Genomic DNA, 19,381 nt, shown 5'->3' on the forward strand with positions numbered 1-19,381 from the left:
CCCAACAGACCCCAGTGTGTGATGCTCCCCTCCCTGTGTCCATGTGTTCTCATTGTTCAACACCCACCTATGAGTGAGAACATGCAGTGTTTGGTTTTCTGGTCTTGTGTCAGTTTGCTGAAGAGGATGGTTTCCAGATTCACCCGTGTCCCTGCAAAGGACATGAACTCATCCTTTTTCTTATAGATGCATGTATTTCATGGTGTATATGTGCCACGTTTTCTTTGTCCAGTCTATCACTGATGGGCATTTGGGTTGGTTCCAAGTCTTTGCTATTGTAAACAGTGCTGCAATGAACATATGCATGCATGTGTCTTTATAATAGAATGATTTATAATCCTTTGGGCATATACCCAGTAATGGAATTGCTGGGTCAAATGGAATTTCTATTTCTAGGTCCTTGAGGAATCACCACACTGTCTTCCACAATGCTTGAACTAATTCACACTCCCACCAACAGTGTAAAAGTGTTCCTATTTCTCCACATCCTCTCCAGCATTTGTTGTTTCTGGATTTTTTTAATGATCACCATTCTAACTGGTGTAAGATGGTATCTCAATGTGGTTTTGATTTGCATCTGTCTAATGACCAGTGATGAGCATGTTTTCATATGTTTCTTGGCCACATGAATGTCTTCTTTTGAAAAGTGTCTGTTCACATCCTTTGGCCACTTTTTGATGGGGTTGTTTTTTTCTTGTAAATTTGTTTTAGTTCTCTGTAGATTCTGGATATTAGTCCTTGTTAGATGGGTAGCTTGCAAAAATTTTTTCCCATTCTCTTGGTTGCCAGTTCACCCTAATGATTGTTTCTTTTGCTGTGCAGAAGCTCTAGAGTTTAATTAGATACCATTTGTCTATTTTGGCTTTTGTTGCCATTGTTTTTGGTGTTTTGGTCATGAAGTCCTTGCCTATGCCTATGTCCCGAATGGTATTGCCTAGGCTTTCTTCTAGAGTTTTTATGGTGTTAGGCCTCATATTTAAATTTTTAATGCATCTGGAGTTAATTTTTGTATAAGGTGCAAGGGAAGGGTCCCATTTCAGCTTTCTGCACATGGCTAGCCAGTTTTCCCAACACCATTTATTAAACAGCAAATCCTTTCCCCATTGCTTGTTTTTGTCAGGTTTGTCAAAGGTCAGGTGGTTGTAGATGTGTGGTGTTGCCGCCAAGGCCTCTGTTCTGTTCCATTGGTTGATATCTCTGTTTTGGTACCAGTACCATGCTGTTTTGATTACTGTGGCCTTGTAGTTTAGTTTGAAGTCAGATGGTGTGATGCTTCCAGCTTTGTTGTTTTTGCTTAGGATTCTCTTGGCTATGCGGTCTCTTTTTTGGTTCCATATGAAGTTTAAGTTGTTTTTTTCCAGTTCTTTGAAGAAGGTCAATGGTAGCTTGATGGGGATAGCATTGACTCTATAAATTACCTTAGGCAGTATGTCCATTTTCATGATATTGATTCTTCCTAACCATGAGCATGGAATGTTTTTCCATCTGTTTGTGTTCTCTCTTATTTCCTTGAGCAGTGGTTCGTAGTTCTCCTCAAAGAGGTCCTTTACATCCTCTGTTAGTTGTACTCCTAAGTATTTTATTCTTTTTGTGGCAATTGTGGGAGTTCACATACGATTTGGCTCTGTCCGTTACTGGTGTATAGGAATGCATGTTATCATGTAACACCCACATGGAAAACTCTTCAAGGACTTCCAACCCCACTCAACCAAATTCAAAGTGCCTTAAGTGTTGTTGTTGAATCTCACAGAACTTAGAAAATAGAAGTTTTTGGCCATGGATGTTCATGAATCTAGTGTCCTGAGAGTGGCACAGGAATGTTCTCTGATGCTAAGTATTTAGAATCTATTCCCTGTGAATAGTTTTGTAATGCTTGAAACTCGACCCATTTATACTCTGTTCTGTTCAATTCACCCACCATTTATTATGGCCTACTATTTGACAAGTGTACTCAAGAATGTAAGAGATTCAAAGATAATATTAGATCTGTAGGGAACCAGCTCCACACCCCACCCGTGGGTACCCTGAGTTTGATGGTGGCAAAGGAATGAGAAAAAGACATATTAAGAGTGAAAGGGACCATGTGACCATCACTTTTTACTGGAGACAGTGAAGGTCCCGAGCACTGATTTTTCACAGTATTTATTGGTTATAATCACTTTGATCTAGAGGGTAGGGGTGGAGTAATGGTGGGGAGAGGGTGATGTGATGGTGGGGTGAATCACTGAGCCAGAACTGAATCAGTGAGCTGGAACTGCTGAGTCATTCTAAAGATTGATAACAGTGGCAGTTTGGGAGTTTTGCAAAACAAGGACATGTGTTTACCTTTGGCTTATTATCTATGTACAGCTGATGGAATGCAGGCCTTACAAGGAGCCTGCAAGCCTGGCCACGTCATAGCACTACAAGGGGTTTTACGCCCTTGAGCAGTGTTCATGGTGGCAGAGCCGAGGTCACCCTGCACCAGAACGTCAGGCCTGGGGAAGTTTGCCTCCCCAGAGGTCTGCTGCGGTTCGTTGTTCCCAATTTATGTTACTCACAACCAATTTATATAGGCACTGTGTAAGTCCTTTCTCCTTTGCTGCTTCTCCCAGCAATCTTACAGCTACATGTAATATAGCTGTAATACTATAATAAAAAACGTGACTAAAGTGTGTGCTTTATCTACTTTGCCACTTGTGCATTGGCATTCTTTTACTCTATTCCTACAAAACTAATCACAGAATTTTTGACTAAATACTTGATAGCTTTTGTAGATTTTTCCCCCTCATTTTGTATTGTTTAAACATGAACAAATATTGTGAAGGAGATCTAGTTCAGAGTGAAAGGTTGCTGTGAACTCTAATATTTGGAGTTTTTCTTCCCTAGAGAAAATAAACAGGCACAGATAAATTATTTAACTTAATAATAAATGAGTTGATACACTGAAAGATCTCTATATAACAGTAAAATATCTTTCCCTTTCTCCCCTTAGGAGCAAGAATCCAGACAAGGTGAATCATCTTAATTGCCAATAGTAAGTATACTCTGAGAGCTGACCAAATAATCTCTAGTGAAGCAGGGCACGTGGAGGCGGTTCTTACGAAGCCCTATCCTCTTGGCAATGAAGCTCTAAGCATCACCTGTTGCTACTTTCTGAGCTCATGAGCAACATGCAAATACCTTTTGAATGCCCCCATGACATCCTTGTTTCTGAGGCTGTAGATGAGGGGATTGAGCATAGGTGTGACAATGGTGTAGAAGGCTGACACCACTTTGTCCTGCTCAGGGGTGTGGAATGACGGCGGCAGCACGTATGTGTAGAAGGCAGCTCCATAGAAAATGCTCACCACAGTCAAGTGCGAGGAACAAGTGGCGAAGGCCTTTTTGCGACCTTCAGCTGAGCGCATGCGGTGGATGGTGAACAAGATGAGGGAGTAGGAGGTGGAGATGATAGAGATGGGGATGAGCAGCATGAGGACGCAGCAGATGTACATCAGAGTCTCATACAACGATGTGTCAGCACAGGCCAGTTTGAGAACTGCGGGGATCTCACAGAAGAAATGGTTGATACTGCGGGAGCCACAGTAAGGGACATTCATGGTGATGGGAGTGAGCAGAAAGCCATCCAGGGAGCCGCCAAACCAAGCACCAGCAGCCAGCGACACACACATCTTGCGGTCCATCAGGACTGGGTATCTCAGAGGGTTGCAGACAGCCACGTAGCGGTCATAGGCCATCAGGCCCAGTAGGAAGAACTCAGAACCAATCATGGTCAAGTAGAGGAAGATCTGGATGCCACAGGCCACAAAGGAAATGGTTTTCTCTTTAGAAACCATGTCCACCAGGAGCTTGGGGACAGTGGTACAGATGAAAAGGGTGTCCATGATGGACAGCTGACTGAGCAGAAAGTACATGGGGGTGTGGAGGTGAGAGTCCACCTGGATCAAGAATGTCATGATCAAATTTGCAGTGACAGCCACTACAAAAACAGCCAAGATCACTGTAAACACAACCCCCACAGCCTCACTGTTCACCAGAAGCCCCAGGAGGATGAAGTCAGAGGATGACGTGGTGTTCTTCATTGATATTGCCTGTGACGGTTCCAGGGGAGAGGAAGACACAGCAGCAGGCGGGAAGCAGGAGAACACATTCAAGACGGGAAACGTCTGCAGTGGAAATGACCCTTTGGAGGTTCCTGGTCAGGAGGAAGTTTTCCAGAGTAGAGGCTGGGGAAGAACAAGACTGACATGCACATCACAAAGCAGACACTGTGGCTGTGTTTCTCTTTGTCAGAGAACAGCTCTTTATTGTGTCTGTGCTCATGCTGCCGCAGGTTATGGTAACTGCATGATAAAATTGCTCTTTGCTATAACCAAAAATGGGGTTTTAGCCATGTATGTTCTGTCCATGCTGCTTTTCTTGTATCCAGAAAGTTATCTAACCCATAGTCGGGTTAAGTAAATACTAGTTGGAAAAAAAGGGATGATGGATTCATCGATTGACGGAATGGATAAAGGCGAGAGACGCAAATAACTGAGGAAATGAGGGGTTAGAATGACTTTTGGGGCTTCATGAGTAAAATGTTCCCTATGTATCTGTTCTTCTATTATTTCTTTTTCTTTCTTTTTAAAATTAATTGCTTAAGTTTAGGGACTACGTGTGCAGTGCCATTACCTGGATGTGTTGCATGGCAGTGGAGTCCTGACTGTTACTGTAGCCATAATTCAAATAGCGTAGACTGTGCACATACTGGTTTCTCACCCCTCTGCCCCCTTTCGGCCCCCTGCTCTTCCAAGTCTTCCATGCCTATTATTCCACTGTTTATCTCTAAAGTTGGGCCTTCTCACTGTTGCTTGCACTGTTTTGCAAACCTTTTTGTAGATCTTTCTTCAGGTAGTTTTTTACCTTCTAAGTAATTTGCAAATAGCTTCCAGAATTAAATTTTTAAAAAGCAGTTCATGACACTAAACTGGTTCCCTGCACGGCTCCCCATTGCTGCTGTACGTTTGGGAAACGGACAGGGAAGTTACAAGTGAAATGGTGGCAGGTTAAGGCTACGTCAGCAGGAGGCACACAGGAGCAAGTTTAGCCAAGCTACACATCTGCCAGCGTCTACCTGAACTGAGACCAGGGCTCAACTCAGGTGTAGGAAGCTACGGACCAGCTATACAGGAATGTGACGGCAACGGGCCACAGTTTAAGAAGGGATTTGATCTTTAACTTATATCAGGTGGTAGAAAGATTTAAATGTTAAAAAACAAAAAGGAAAAGAACCATACATGTAGTAAAGTAGCACCCTCTTCCTGCCACCCCCGTCCCCCGAGTGGCAGGCCTCAGTGGCTTGAGTCTCAAACATTTGTGTCTGTAAAAATGAAAGTTCAATCAAGCCCAGATGCACGCTGCAGGGTTTTGAAAAATTAATTTATTTTTCCCTCATTCACATGTTGCTAGACACCTTGGCCTGGCTATTCGGTGTTGCCAGAGTTAGCAAATAAAAATACAGGATCCTCAGCTATATTTGACTTTCAGATAGTCAAAAAATGTGTTTTAGTATAAGTGTGTAATATATTTATACCAAAAAAGAGGGTTCATTGTTTATCTGAAATTCAAACTTAGCTGGTTTGTCCTTTACCATGCTGAAGTCATACCTGGTTTCCCAAAGGTCTCAGAATTGTTATGACATTAAAACATGACCAATAGAATCAGTACAAACTAATTCATAGAGTCTAATACAAATACGTTATATATTAACATCAAAACTAAATTGGCTGACTCCCAATTTTCCTCTGATTGATAAGCTCAGATTACTGTGAAAGTGACTCAAGGCTGTGGCCTCCCAGAAACACTCTGTGGTCAGAACTCTAACTCTACGTCAGTGAGTCTTAGCCTCCTGATCCACTCCTGATCCTGTGGTCAGAGCTCTAACTCTACGTCAGTGAGTCTTAGCCTCCTGATCCACTCCTGATCCTGTGGTCAGAGCTCTAACTCTACGTCAGTGAGTCTTAGCCTCCTGATCCACTCCTGATCCTGTGGTCAGAGCTCTAACTCTACGTCAGTGAGTCTTAGCCTCCTGATCCGCTCCTGATCCTGTGGTCAGAGCTCTAACTCTACGTCAGTGAGTCTTAGCCTCCTGATCCGCTCCTGATCCTGTGGTCAGAACTCTAACTCTACGTCAGTGAGTCTTAGCCTCCTGATCCACTCCTGATCCTTTAAATTCTATTCCATTTCCCAAGGATAACTGAACACAAATATTGTCTAAAAATATATTCTGCTAAAGTCCAAAAATATAAAGGAAACATTCTATTTGAGACTCCCAAAACTTCCTAATAAAGTTAACCCACACTAAGAATAGAGTACATCTCTTTGTCCTTTAAACAAATTCAAACATTTTTATCCAAAAAGTGTAAAACAGTAGAAACAGGCCAGGTGTGGTGGTTCATGCCTGTAACCCCAGCACTTAGGGAGGCCGAGGTGGAAGGATCACTTGAGGCCAGGAATTTGAGGTGAGCCTGGGCGACATAACAGAATGCGTCTTTAAAAAGTATAAATGAATTAGCCAGGTGTGGTGGTGCATGTCTGTCACTTGAGCCTGGAGTCTGAGGTTACAGTGAGCTAAAATAAAACATTTATTTATTAACAAACTAGCAATTAAATATGTGTAGTATTTCTCATCATGTCCATGGCCAGAAGTCGCCTGGCTTAATCCATCATTACACACTCACCTGGCTTGTTCCGCAAACTTTCCCACACTCTCCCTGCTCTCTCCCGTGAATTCCCAGTCTAGTCTCAGCACAGCCACTGCAGTCACACTGAGACCCTGCATCAGAGCAGGTCACTTCCACTCACATCCTGCAGTTGTGCTTTCCATCACACTTTAAGGCCCATTGCATTCTGAGCGATTTGTCCTCTCAAGTGATCGCCTGCTTACTCCCGTCTGTTTGTGCCTGTGCTCCAGCTACCATGGCTTCCTCGCTGGTCCTCTGTCCCCACTTGGCAAGAGCCCTGAGCCCAGGCCTTTGGCTCTGCTGCTCCCCTGGCCTGGGGCTCCCCCGGACCTCTGTGCAAGGTCATCCCCTCCTGTCCTACAGGGTGTTGCTCAAAAGCCACCTTTTCAGAGGGGCCTATTCTGCGCCCATGACTGGACTTTTCTTTTCTTAGCGCCATCTGACACACTACAGTTTGTTTCGTGTTTACCTTTTCACACCAGAAAGGAAGCTTCATGGAAATGAGCACTTCTGCCTATTTCCTTAACTGTGCACTCTCACCATCTAAAGAAATGACTGGAATGTTGTAAATCTTTGTTGAATAAATCATTTTCAAACACATTCAGCCAGCAAAAAATGCACATTACTTCTATGTTTTTTTTTAATATGATAAACCTCTAGTAAAATTCTTTCAAAACGTCTCCCAATTTTATAAAATGTGTTAAAGAGAAATAATTCTTTTAATGCCAGGTTCTTGTGATAATCTTCACTGAAAAATAAAATGAACATAAAATGGGATCCACCCACATTTTATAAAAAGAAATTTCATTCTAGTAAACAAAAATAAATCACAAGTTTTTAAGATCAAACAGCAATATAACTTTTACTTCTAAATCATTAAGGTTTATCTATAGTACAAATTTGAGACAATTACTCTCTGTGGTTTAAAATAAACACAGTTATAGGGTAACTAAGATGTCAGCATAATTCACAAAAAAAGGAGTGACTTGCCACTTCCTCTGCCCTCTGATTCTGTCCTTGCTATGACAGCTCTTCATTCAAGTAGGTACCAATTAATAGGTTAAAGATAACTTCAGATTCAAATGTTATTATATATCCAGAGATTGTATTGTATTGTAGATGTTCATAAGATACTTTGAATTCACCTTATGTTAAACAGATAAAAAGACAGAAAATTATTGTCTATGATTTGTTGCAGTAGCAGATTTCCGTCTGCCTTCTATTATCAGAAAAATTGTCTTAAGTAAGGCCATAGGGCTTATGATTAACTTGCTACTTTGTTAAATTGAATGACAGTGTAATAGACTTAGTTTAGTGTTAAATGGAACCAAGTGTGGGCAGAATAATCTTCCACCTCCAGCAAAAGTCCTTATCTGCTGTCTCTGGAACCAATGAATATGCTCTCTTACGTTGCAAAAAAGACTTTGCAGATATGATTAATTTAAGAATTCTGAGATGAGGTGATTATTTTGAGTTACGCTGCTGGACTCAACATAAATGCCACGGTCTTACAAAGGAAAGGGGAGGCGGGAGAGTCAGAGACGTGACTTGGAAAACAGGTCGGAGGGATTCAGTCAGTCTCTGGGTTTGACAATAGAAGGGACCCCAAGCCAAGGAATGTAGGTGTCCTCTAGAAACTGGAGAGAGCTAAGAAATGGATTCTCTCCTAAAGCCTCTAGAAAAGAAGGTACCCTCCCCAACACCGTGAGTTCAACCCAGTGAGAACAATTTTCAACTTCCGATCTCCAGACTGTGATATTATCAATTTTGTGGTAATTTGGTACCACAGCCATAGGAAACGTCTATGCCAATAAATAATTTTCTTAGTTTTTAAACTAAAGGGAGATGTGTTGCAATGATAAATTGGCCAGCACTTGCATGGGGCTTACTGGGTCCCAGGCATCATGGCACATGTGCCAGTGTTTTGACGTGCCCTTCACAGCAGCTCCATGGGGCCGATTACTGTAATTATCACCATCTCACAGCTGGCAAGACTGAGGCTCAGAGAAGTCAAGTGGGAGAGCTGGATCTGGGCTCAAGGACTCAGCTTTTGTTTTTCCTGCTGTCTGCCACTACTGTCAACCGCCCTCCAAAGGCACAATATCATTTTGAGCATCACTTAAATTTACAAGCAGCCAAAGAGGAGTTAAATGAATACAGGGTAAAAGGCCATAAACACACTCAAGACAAATGTGAATTTCTGATCAAAAGTTGTCAACAAAGTAATAAAGTGACAAAACGAAGTTAATAATTTTCCAGAAACTAAAAATTCTCCCTAACTCCTGGGAGATTCTCAGTCATTATATGCCTGCCTGCAGGTGTCTGGATTTATATTGAGGTCCATGAAAAAAAATCTCACCAAAGGTACCCCGAGAAAGGTCTTGCAAATGCCAGACTCACAAAACTCACTGCTGTGAGATTGCTGAGGGCATGACTTACCTCCCAGCAGACATCATCATGCCCATTTAATAGGCATGTTTCCAGCCCTGCCCAGCATCACCACTGTTAACAGGGAGCACTGTACACACTATTCCCTTCAGGGGATTTGAGATTTAAGATCACTGTCATGTACATAAGACAGGAGTGGTGGAGTTCACTTAAGAGGAGAATACTTCCAATGTTTCTTGCATAAAGAAAAGACAAATATATATTTAGGGTCCTTGCTAGACTTTATGTTTTCTACTATTACAGTTTTATATTGCAAAAATATAAATGCTTATTTATTGTGTAAATAAAACAAATATGTAGAAGCAAGGGTTCAGTTAATTTTATATCCATATTCCTCACCTGAAGACAGACCCCCCACAAGGAATCTGATTCCCCTTCAACTTGGGTCATCGGGTCCTTGCTAGACCAGCCTAACTGGCATCTAACAGCAAATGAACGTGGGTTTTATCAGCACGTTGCTCTGAAGGGACCTTGTCCCCAGGTCATTATTAGGATTAACGAGCTGGCAGATGCCCATTGTGCCCCATTTTGTTTTGAGACAGTCTTGCCCTGTCGCCAAGTCTGGAGTGCAGTGGCATGATCTTGGTTCACTGCAACCTCCGCTCTGGGTTCAAATAATTCACCTGCCCCAGCCTACCAAGTAGCTGGGATTATAGGCGTGCACCACCATGCCCAGTTAATTTCTTGTATTTGTAGTAGAGATAGGGTTTCACCATGTTGACTGGGCTGGGCTGGAACTGCTGGTGTTCCATATGCCTCGGTCTCCCAAAGTGCTGGGATTATAGGCATGAGCCACGCTGCCCAGCTGCCTCTCTCCTTTGTAAACTATTTATTAGTTAATATCATGGCTTGGCACAAAACACCAGCCCAGAGGTTAGAAGATACGGTTCTGAAGCCCCATCTGCCTCTTGCTTCAATGGGGAAGAAACTTGCTGTGAACATGAGCTTGTTTATCTCCTATGGAGCGAATTCTTTCTCTAAATACTTTATAAGATTTTGTGAAGATCATAATCAAAATTAGATAATGTAGTTAAATATGTTCTCAAAATTAGGGACAGTTTTCTCTTTATTTGTTCCTCATTACCTGGATTAGTGCATTGTTTCAGGTACACAACAGATAATATTAAAATTAGCTTTGTTATTAAATCATAAAGATTTTATTACTAAATTAATATATTGTTTTAATAAAGAAGCAAATCCAGTGACCACAAATTACCTTATATAAGAATTTGGTAGGATGACTGGGGAAAAATCCTTGGTCACTCCCTTTCATGGTGGAACTAGTTTTATGTGTGAAGGGAGGAACACCCACCATGTGTAAAATGAGATTTAAAAATGTTTAAAAATTGTATTAAAGTAGAGCCTACAACAGATAAGTGCACACATCAACAGTGGAAAGAATGGTAAACCCTCATGAAAAAACATGTTCATGTAACCACTGCTGAATTAGTTGAATAGACTCTTAAACAACATTGAATAAGTCACCTCCTTTCAGACCCGATCACTAATGTGCACGGTATCCCTGGAAACTTGTCAAAATGCACTTCACTTACTTACTGCTTTTCAGGTACACTTCTGAAATATCTGTCAATGTTAGAGTTAAGGATCCTTGTTAAATGTGCAAAGAATTAATCTTGGAAACATGAGAACAGAAGTCCTATTATATTTTAATATATAGCAACTGAGGAAACGGGAAAGAAAACACCAATGTCCCAGGATAGAGCAAAAATGCAATAGGAATTGAAGGAGATTTGTAGAGGGAAGAAAGATCAGGACGGGTGCTCACTAAGGCAGGAGAATGGAGAAGAGGGAAGGCATCAGTGCAGAGACACAAAGGAATTAAAAGTGAATGGAACTGAATTGAAATAACTTTGAGGATATTTCAGAAATGAATCCTGGTCTGTTTTTGCACTTAGAGGAATTAATACCTCCAGGACATTCTTCCATCTCTTTTCTATGTGTTTGTTTGTTTGATTTCAGGGTAAAGATCAAATTATTAGGAAACTTCTGAATCAAAAACAACCTAGGGATTAGTATATTGAAGGGACTATTCTTTATCTTCATCAGCAACAATGGAGGAAAGTTTTTCCTTCTATCTCTGAGTTGACACTAGGATAACATAAGTCTGAATAACCTTTTCTTAGTCTTTACTTGTAACCACTCAAAACTTTGTCTGATATTTTCTAAACCTTGTATCAATAAAGAAAATAAACACCAGGTCCATCAATATTTATTTTTTATTTCTCATATATCAAGACCTTACACACAGGAGAAGCTAAAGTTAAGCAGATGGTGGAAAAGTCAGTGTGGTCTTTGCTTAGTTAGAATTCCACCAAAGTTGCACAATTATCAAAGCACCACACTTTAACTAATTACAAAAGAAATACTTTTCTTTAGCATATCAATGGAGATGTCAAGAATAAGAAAACTGATCAACTTATTCCAAGGGAAATAAGTTAGCTAAAGACATGTCTTGGTTTATTCACTCTATATTTCTCTATTACTATTTTATTCAAGTGTAAATGGCAGCTTTGTGGGTGTGGCCATGTAATAATCTTAATGGCATAGTCAATTTTCAATCAGTCAATCGATATTTATTAATTTCCAGGAATATATTGGACTCCATGTGAATAAAGGCATGGCAAGTATTTATAATTTCAGAGGTAAGAGATAAAATAAAAACATTCATAAAATGTAATTAAGAATACAGAACCCAAAATACAATAGTATCACCTTCATAAAAGTTTTCTAAATAAAACTGCTACACTATCAGCACTGGAAAACATTTTATTCATATTGAATGTTTTAAATTAAATCATCAAGGAGGTGGCAAATGCTCCTTGCAATTTCCATCCAAAAGTTGGCTGGCAATGCAGACACGAAGGACAGATGACCACATGTAACACATAAAAATACCTGTTCAGGGCACTTCAAAGGGCTGCTTGGCTTGCCATGAACGGTTCATAGGGCTACTTCACTGAGAATTCCCTCTGGAAATATTTCGTGGTGAATCCAGCAGAACAAATTGGCTAATGCAGAGGTTCTCGCCAACCTTGCTATTGGTCCTAGATAATCCTTGCACAAGGATCATTTTGCCTGTTTATATATTTGCATTGCTAAAAATGACACTGAAAATTCTTCAGAACGAATACCGTATTTTCTGGAATAGCTGTGTATGGCCACATGTTTGTACTCAGCCCCCCACTAGTTCTTCCTGATCATATTGGCCACTTGGATTCTCTGGGAGGGGCCCCATCTCCCTAGTGCTTTCCTCAGCGCGGCAGCCACATCTTTATTCCTCAAGCTGTAGATGAGTGGGTTGAGCATGGGGGTGAGGATGGTGTAGAAGGCAGACACAACTTTGTCCTTCTCTGGAGTGTGGTAGGAGTGGGGCAGCACGTTGGTGTAGAAGGCTGCCCCATAGAAGATGCTCACCACCATCATGTGAGAGGAACATGTAGCAAAGGCTTTGCGCCGGCCCTCAGCAGAGCTCATGCGGTGCACGGTGAGGAGGATGTGGGTATAGGAGACAGAGATGATGGACAGAGGGATGAGCAGCATCAGCACGCAGCAGGCATACATCAGGGTCTCGTAGAGCGACGTGTCTATGCAGGACAACTTCAGCACAGCTGGAATCTCACAGAAAAAGTGATTGATCTCTCGGGATCCACAGTAGGGGAAACTCATGGTGACAGGCGTCAGCATGAACCCATCCAAGGAACCACCCACCCAGGAGCCGGCCACCATGAACAGGCAAATCCTGCGGTTCATGAGGAGAGGGTACCGCAAGGGGTTGCACACAGCCACGTACCGGTCATAGGCCATGAGACCCAGCAAGAAGAACTCCCCTCCCATCAGGGTCAGGTAGAGGAATATCTGAAATGCACAGCCCAGGAAGGAAATGGTCTTGTCCTTGGACAGGAGGTCCTGGAGCATCTTGGGGACAGTGACACAGATGTAGATGGTATCCATGATGGACAGCTGGCTGAGCAAGAAGTACATGGGCGTGTGGAGGCGGGAGTCCACATGGATGAGCAGAATCATCACCACATTGGCAGTTATAGCCACCACAAAGATGGAGAAGACTATTGCAAAGACAAGCCCGGGGAAGGCAGGGTGGGTGATGAGGCCTATGAGGATGAAGTTAGTGGAGTTCTGGAGAAAAGCTTCCATGCCCATGTTCCATGACAGTCCCTTGGCCTGTAAAGGCAGAAATTTGGTAGCTTATTTAGTGACCTGATGTTTAGAAAGAGCCCACCAGGAATAGTATGTCAGAAGCACCATGAGATAAAGAAAAGAAAGTCTACTTCAGGATCATTTGAAATCCCAGTTTCAGTATCAATGATCTGTATGACATTGGACAGAAAATTAATCTCTCAACTAATTCAATCTCATCATCTGTGAAAGATCAGCATAGGTCTATACAGGCTGCATGCGAGATGTAAATGAAATAATTCATGCCATGCCTCTTTTAGAATCTGCTTTATTTTTATTCTGAACTATTTTCTGAATACATTTTATAATCTTACCACTTTAGATTGAAAGTTTCCTAGGGTGGTTACTGTGCCCGTTTTGCCGGGCAATACGTGGTTTGATTGAATTTAAATTGCTCTCTGCACCTCCATTAAGATGATCGTATTAAGATACTACGATTATGACTTAAGAAATTGATAGAAAATATCAGACAACTGACTTTTTTGGCTTCTGTTTTTAGCAGTTTTGTGAAAGTCTGCAACATTGTAGCAGTACAGATGAATTCACCTGAGGGTCAGGAGCCACAGTGTCATGTGGTTAGAGTTTTGTGCTGCAAAAGGAGTTCATATTTTAGGCATGGGTTGCTTTGAGTGCTTGTGTCTATTTGTTCTCACAGAATAATCTGGGGATCATAAATCTTGAAGGAGGGGCACCACAAACCGCTTCACAGCAAGGCTTTCGTTTCGTTATCATGGTGGCTTTTCTGGTTGACACAATGAATTCTGCTAAAATTTTATGACTCAGTACCTATTCTTCTCTTAAAATGCTGTTTAGCCAAAATGTGACAGTTCCTCCGACAGCGTGGCATTCTATACCTGTCCTAATGTTATATTATCCGAGGAATCCACTGCTAGTTAGGTTTTTTCCTCCTTAAATTTATTTCTCTTCCATTTTACTGATCCTTCATGTTTATAAGTAAAAGTAACTACAGATGGTAAAGACATTTCTGAACTTAGAGGAAGAAGACAGCAGTGTCAAACGCTCTTGGAACTAAATGGAATGAGTTCTCATGTTTTTATTCTTGAGTAACATAAATGCATGTCCCCTTGATATTTTCAGGGATACTGAGGGATGAATCATTCCTTTTTATTACTACATTTTGGTGTATTTCTTCCCATAATGGTGACAGGATTACTGAAGAAACCTATTTCTGCAAAATGTTTTGGCCACTAATACTACAAACACATCTGAATCTTTAGGTTCCAGATTAGTCAGATTTACAGTCTCCGAAGCGTCAAGAAGGAATAAACTCCCCTCACGCTGAAGCAAAAGCAATAGGAACAGTAGAGACCGTGTTCCTTCTTAGTGCTCGTCAAAGGTGGAGAAGAGGGGGGTACGAGCACTAGGTCTAAAAGATGAGTAAACTCCTAGAGGGAGAAAATGAAAATCAATTTTTGTGTTGGTCTGTGCTGAAACTTAAGTTTATCACACCTTGGTTGAGAAGGAGAAAAAAACAACACATGAGCACCAGATAGTAACTCCTGGCAAGCTTGATAAAAGTCAGCTACTTTTGCCTTCTCTGATAGAAAGATTTTCCTGTGATAGCTACAGCTTTGAGTCACGGGTCAAGAGACAACACTTAATTATAAAATTCAATGTACAGCAACTTTTGTAATAACTTGTTGTAAATGAAAAATATTAATTTGGCAGACAATAAGTTTATCTTGACCAACATCTATTATTTCCCTTAAACGCATTATAGATATTCTACATTAATTACTGTAGTGCTAAACTAGCTTACAATCATCCTTTTAAATATATACTTTGAAAAACTGAAATAGGCAAGAATGAGACAAATGAAAATGACCTAAGAAAATAACCAATTACTTTTGAATCAGAACATGAGCCAGACCATTGTGTTCCATGTAAATAACCAGACTGCACCTCACAAAGTTTTCAAAGAGGGGGCAAAACACTCTATTGCCTCAAATGTCTATGATGAAGGAATGAAGACATCTCCAACTCCTAGATCTTATGTCAGTATAGATCTAGAAAAAGAAGAAAGTAAAAAAGCTGAAACAGGAGAAAAATATGATTTCAGAAGAAGAAAGTAAAAAAGCTGAAACAGGAGAAAAATATGATTTTAGCTACCTTCCTTAATTTTATACAACCAAGACTAAGTGAGTTAAAAACAAAGACAGAATTAGATAGTGGCTGCTTGTAAGTGTGAGTGTTGTGTGTACACGTGTGTGGAATGTGTTCGTATGTGAGAGTGTGAGCATGGTGTGTGTTTGTGTGCATCTGTGAGTGTGTGGGGATGTGTGTAGGGAGCTGACCTTGCTCCTACACTGCACTGCTTAACACGAAGGACCAGTTCACTCATTTCAATGAAGCCGATATTTAGAACCAAATGCAGCACATGTTCAAATGCATGACTAATACTGTTCCATAGGATATTGGTCATTGCAAGTGGGCCGTGAAAATACCTGCATCATGAACAAAATAATATGTGATCAGTTACTTCTGTTTACATCAGTTCCCAGCATCTAATTTTAACATTCGGGTTCACACCATTGTTTAACACAATGTGTGGTTTGGCTTATTCACATATACAAGATGCTGGATTCCACGCCCCATCAGGCAGTCCTTCCTCCACTATCATCGTCCTGCACTGTTCAAGACCCTTAAGTTTCTTCCCATTTCCCTCATCAACTAATCTTCAAACAAACAAAGATTTTGATAGAAAGGACAGGGAGAGAGAGAAAGAAAATAAGAAAGAAAGAGCGAACTTTCATTTGCATGATTTGAAGCTTCAGGCCTTTCTGCTGTTCAAAGCAGGGAATGCTTTGTCCCCAGCGCAGGTTAGAACATAAGCCAGAAGCCCCTGATCCCCCAGGACGGGTTATAACACACTCAGTGTTGCAACGTAATGATCTGGTGGGAACGGGAGGGTGGAAGATGAAGCCAGAGGGTGGAGGACACTGTGCCCAGGAGTGCTGCTTGTCTTTTACCTTCACACTTGGGGCTGATGGGGTAAGGGACGAGTGAGTTCGTAGAGGCATTTATTGTACCTGCGGCCTGCCACGTGGAGAGAAGAGGGAAAGAGAAACCTTTTGGTTGCAGAATCTCTCTGCAGGGTGCCCCGTGGTCAGGGCTGGGATTTGTTTGTGTCTGTGTTTCAGGACAGCAGACCTGGAGTAGTTCTGGGAGAAGCCGTAGAAATCAAAACCCAATCGGTGACTCTCCCTGAAAACTGTATGACGAGAGCTCCAAGAGAGGTCAGATGCTATCCTACCAGGGAGAAGAGCTGAAAGCGATTAATTCTGACACCCCTTTCCAGGAATTCAGCATGACGACAGCCATGAGAAGTAACTATCAGTGTCCTTTCTGCTGTAATAAAACTGCCAACCAGAACTGGTTTTCTCCACTTGACTCCATGTACCTGTAAACCTTTAAAGGGAAGGGTTTTCCATTCCATTCTTAGAGATAGAATGCCTCAAGTGCAAAACTTTCTGTGTTCAAGACACAGCACCTGCTGTCGTGTGAGCTGCAGATATTAACAGCAACTGACCGTCTCCTTAAGGGCTATAGAGTTAAGTTTGATAAATGTATCATATATCAAATATCCTCATAAAAGCAGGTCATTTGAAGTCTAATGTGGGTGTTTCTAAAAATGAAAAATTACGTTGAGGACTTTTGAAAGGTGTTTAGCAACAGAAGTAACACACAGAGAATGCAGCTGTGCTTTGTTCAGCTGTCGACTTGCTCAGGATGACAGGCATGGAGGTGCTTCTCTGGACCTCAGAGTTCTTTCAGTGAAAGACTGGCATATGACCAACATAGCACTAATAAAAATTGCCACAGAGCTCTAAGAGCCATCGATTATGTTTTCCTGAATGACAGAAAGGGGGCCAAGGATAGCATATTGGAATACTTCTGCTTTGATTAAAGTTTATAAAAAGAAGATAACTAATGTTGTGAAAGGCACTGAGATGCAGGAGGAGAAACAGCTACAGATGCAGGATTCCAATCAAGAAAGAACACGTAGGGCCTTACATGTGCCAGGTACGTTAGGAGTTTTACATACATCAGGTCAGAGCGAACCAGAAGACGCTACGCATCAGTCTGAGTAGTGGTTAAGGATGCAGTTCCCCCTTACCTGCGGGAGACACTTTCCAAGACCCCCAGTGGGTGTCTCAAACTGCAGACAGTCCTGAGCCCTATATATACTGTATTTGATCCCACACTTAGATACGCATGATAAAGTTGACTTTATAAATTAGGCACAGCAAGAGATTAACAGTAATAACTAATAATAAAATGGAATACTTAAAACAGTATACTGTGGTTATAACTTTTTCAGTTTGAGGTGTGACGACGAAACTTGCACAATTTGTTTCTTTCTTCATGATTTCAAAGATAAAGTTTTTCTTACCATAGGTCTTAGCAAACTGAGCATATAAAGCTTTTTCTCTCCTTATTAAGTCAAGAAATTTCACCCGTTTACTCAGAGTAAGGAATTTATAGCCTCTCTTTGGCATATCTAAATGGCCAGCGTCACTGCTCCATGTCGTTGGGGCCATTATTAAGAAACGAGTGACTGGAATACAAGCACTGTGAATCCACCACAGTTGATTTGATAACCTAGACTGCTACTAAATGACTGAAGAGGTAGGTAGTGTAGACAGCCTGAATCAGCTGGACAGAAGGAGGACTCCTGGCCTCTGCAGGACAAGATTTCATCACTCCTCACAATGGTATGCAATGTAAAATTTATGAGTTGTTTATTTCTGAGATTTTTCATCTGCTATTTTTAACACATGGTAGAGAGCAGGAACCTGGCAGATTGCAGGTAATTAAAAAGGTGGAAATGAAAGTGTTAATAAGAGAGGAATACTGTGTCAGAAATCTTTACCCCGAGGGTTCACCCTATGGCTAGAAACTGAAATGATCTTAAAGCACAAAACATTGGAAGAGAACTTAAGAGAAAACCGCTTTGAAAATAGTCGTGTATGACAAGAACCAGGAGAAGACAGGAGTCATTTCAGTTAAACAGCGTGACAGTGGAGCTGAAAATCGGTCTGATTCTGAAACCGGAGACTTTATAGAGAGGACATGATCAAAGACAGTGTCAGTCATGTCAGAAAAGGCTGGAAATCAGGAATTAGCAGGGCACCTGGGGTGAAGGAAGCTGGGGAGAGACCAGTCTAACCACAGCTGTGCTGTGGGATGAGGTGGGCTGTGGGGTAGTGTGGTGGGGTGTGGTGGGGTGTGGTGGGGTGGGGTGTGGTGTGGTGGGGTGTGGTGGGGTGTGGTGGGGTGGGGTGTGGTGTGGTGGGGTGTGGTGGGGTGGGGTGGGGTGGGATGTGGTGGGGTGGGGTGTGGTGAGGTGAGGGGCAGACACCTGTGGCCCTAAACACAACGCACTCATTACGATCCCCTGTGGTCTGAGCTTCCAACATGCCCATGTCTCCCCCTCAGCTCCAGTTACTCAGCTCGACAGGCTTTTATGTGCCATGCTAAGATGGCTTCTAGGAGACCTCTTTAATATTATCTATTTTTTTTTAAAGATTTTATATTAAGGCACATGTGTATGCCTTATGGGGTAAATAAAAGAGGAATGGGGTTAGAATAAAATAAAATAGAAAACATCTTTTTTCCTCCAAGTGTACAGAAAGCCTTCAGCCACACCTAAATGCATGTGAGGAGAGCAAGTAATGGTAATTAAATAATCATTATTTAACTTAACATGTAACTATTTTAAATTATAATTAAAATTTTAATAACTAAAAATATTCAAAGGGCAATCTATGCTTATCAGATAATAATATACACCCTTGCCATCAACAAATTAAAGTCTGAAGATTTCTCACTGTGAATACTAAGCAGTCTTCCAACTGTCAGCTCTTATGCGTCATTTTCCTTCAGTAAAACTATTCATGCCCTTCTCAACTATTACCCAATTTCCTGTAGCTTCCCATGTTTCATGCTTAATGTCCTTCTCCAATTGTCTGCTTGCCAAAGAGTGAATA

The 19,381-nt window shown here is 41.5% G+C and overlaps 2 protein-coding genes across 2 annotated transcripts; both read right to left on the minus strand.

Annotated features, from left to right (window-relative positions):
* Positions 1-1,062: 1,062 nt before the first annotated feature.
* OR2T11 (olfactory receptor family 2 subfamily T member 11) lies at positions 1,063-4,570 on the minus strand. The gene has a single exon (XM_002760772.5). It carries the CDS (start codon positions 4,062-4,064, stop codon positions 3,129-3,131), a length of 936 nt encoding a protein of 311 aa, XP_002760818.3. The 5' UTR covers positions 4,065-4,570; the 3' UTR covers positions 1,063-3,128.
* Positions 4,571-11,374: 6,804 nt separating this feature from the next.
* Positions 11,375-13,349, minus strand: OR2T2 (olfactory receptor, family 2, subfamily T, member 2). The gene has a single exon (XM_017966440.5). The coding sequence runs from the start codon at positions 13,332-13,334 to the stop codon at positions 12,360-12,362; it is 975 nt and encodes a 324-aa protein (XP_017821929.1). The 5' UTR covers positions 13,335-13,349; the 3' UTR covers positions 11,375-12,359.
* Between the last annotated feature and the right edge of the window lie 6,032 nt (positions 13,350-19,381).

This window comes from Callithrix jacchus, chromosome 19, assembly GCF_049354715.1.
Source record: "Callithrix jacchus isolate 240 chromosome 19, calJac240_pri, whole genome shotgun sequence".
NCBI classification, from domain to species: domain Eukaryota; kingdom Metazoa; phylum Chordata; class Mammalia; order Primates; family Cebidae; genus Callithrix; species Callithrix jacchus.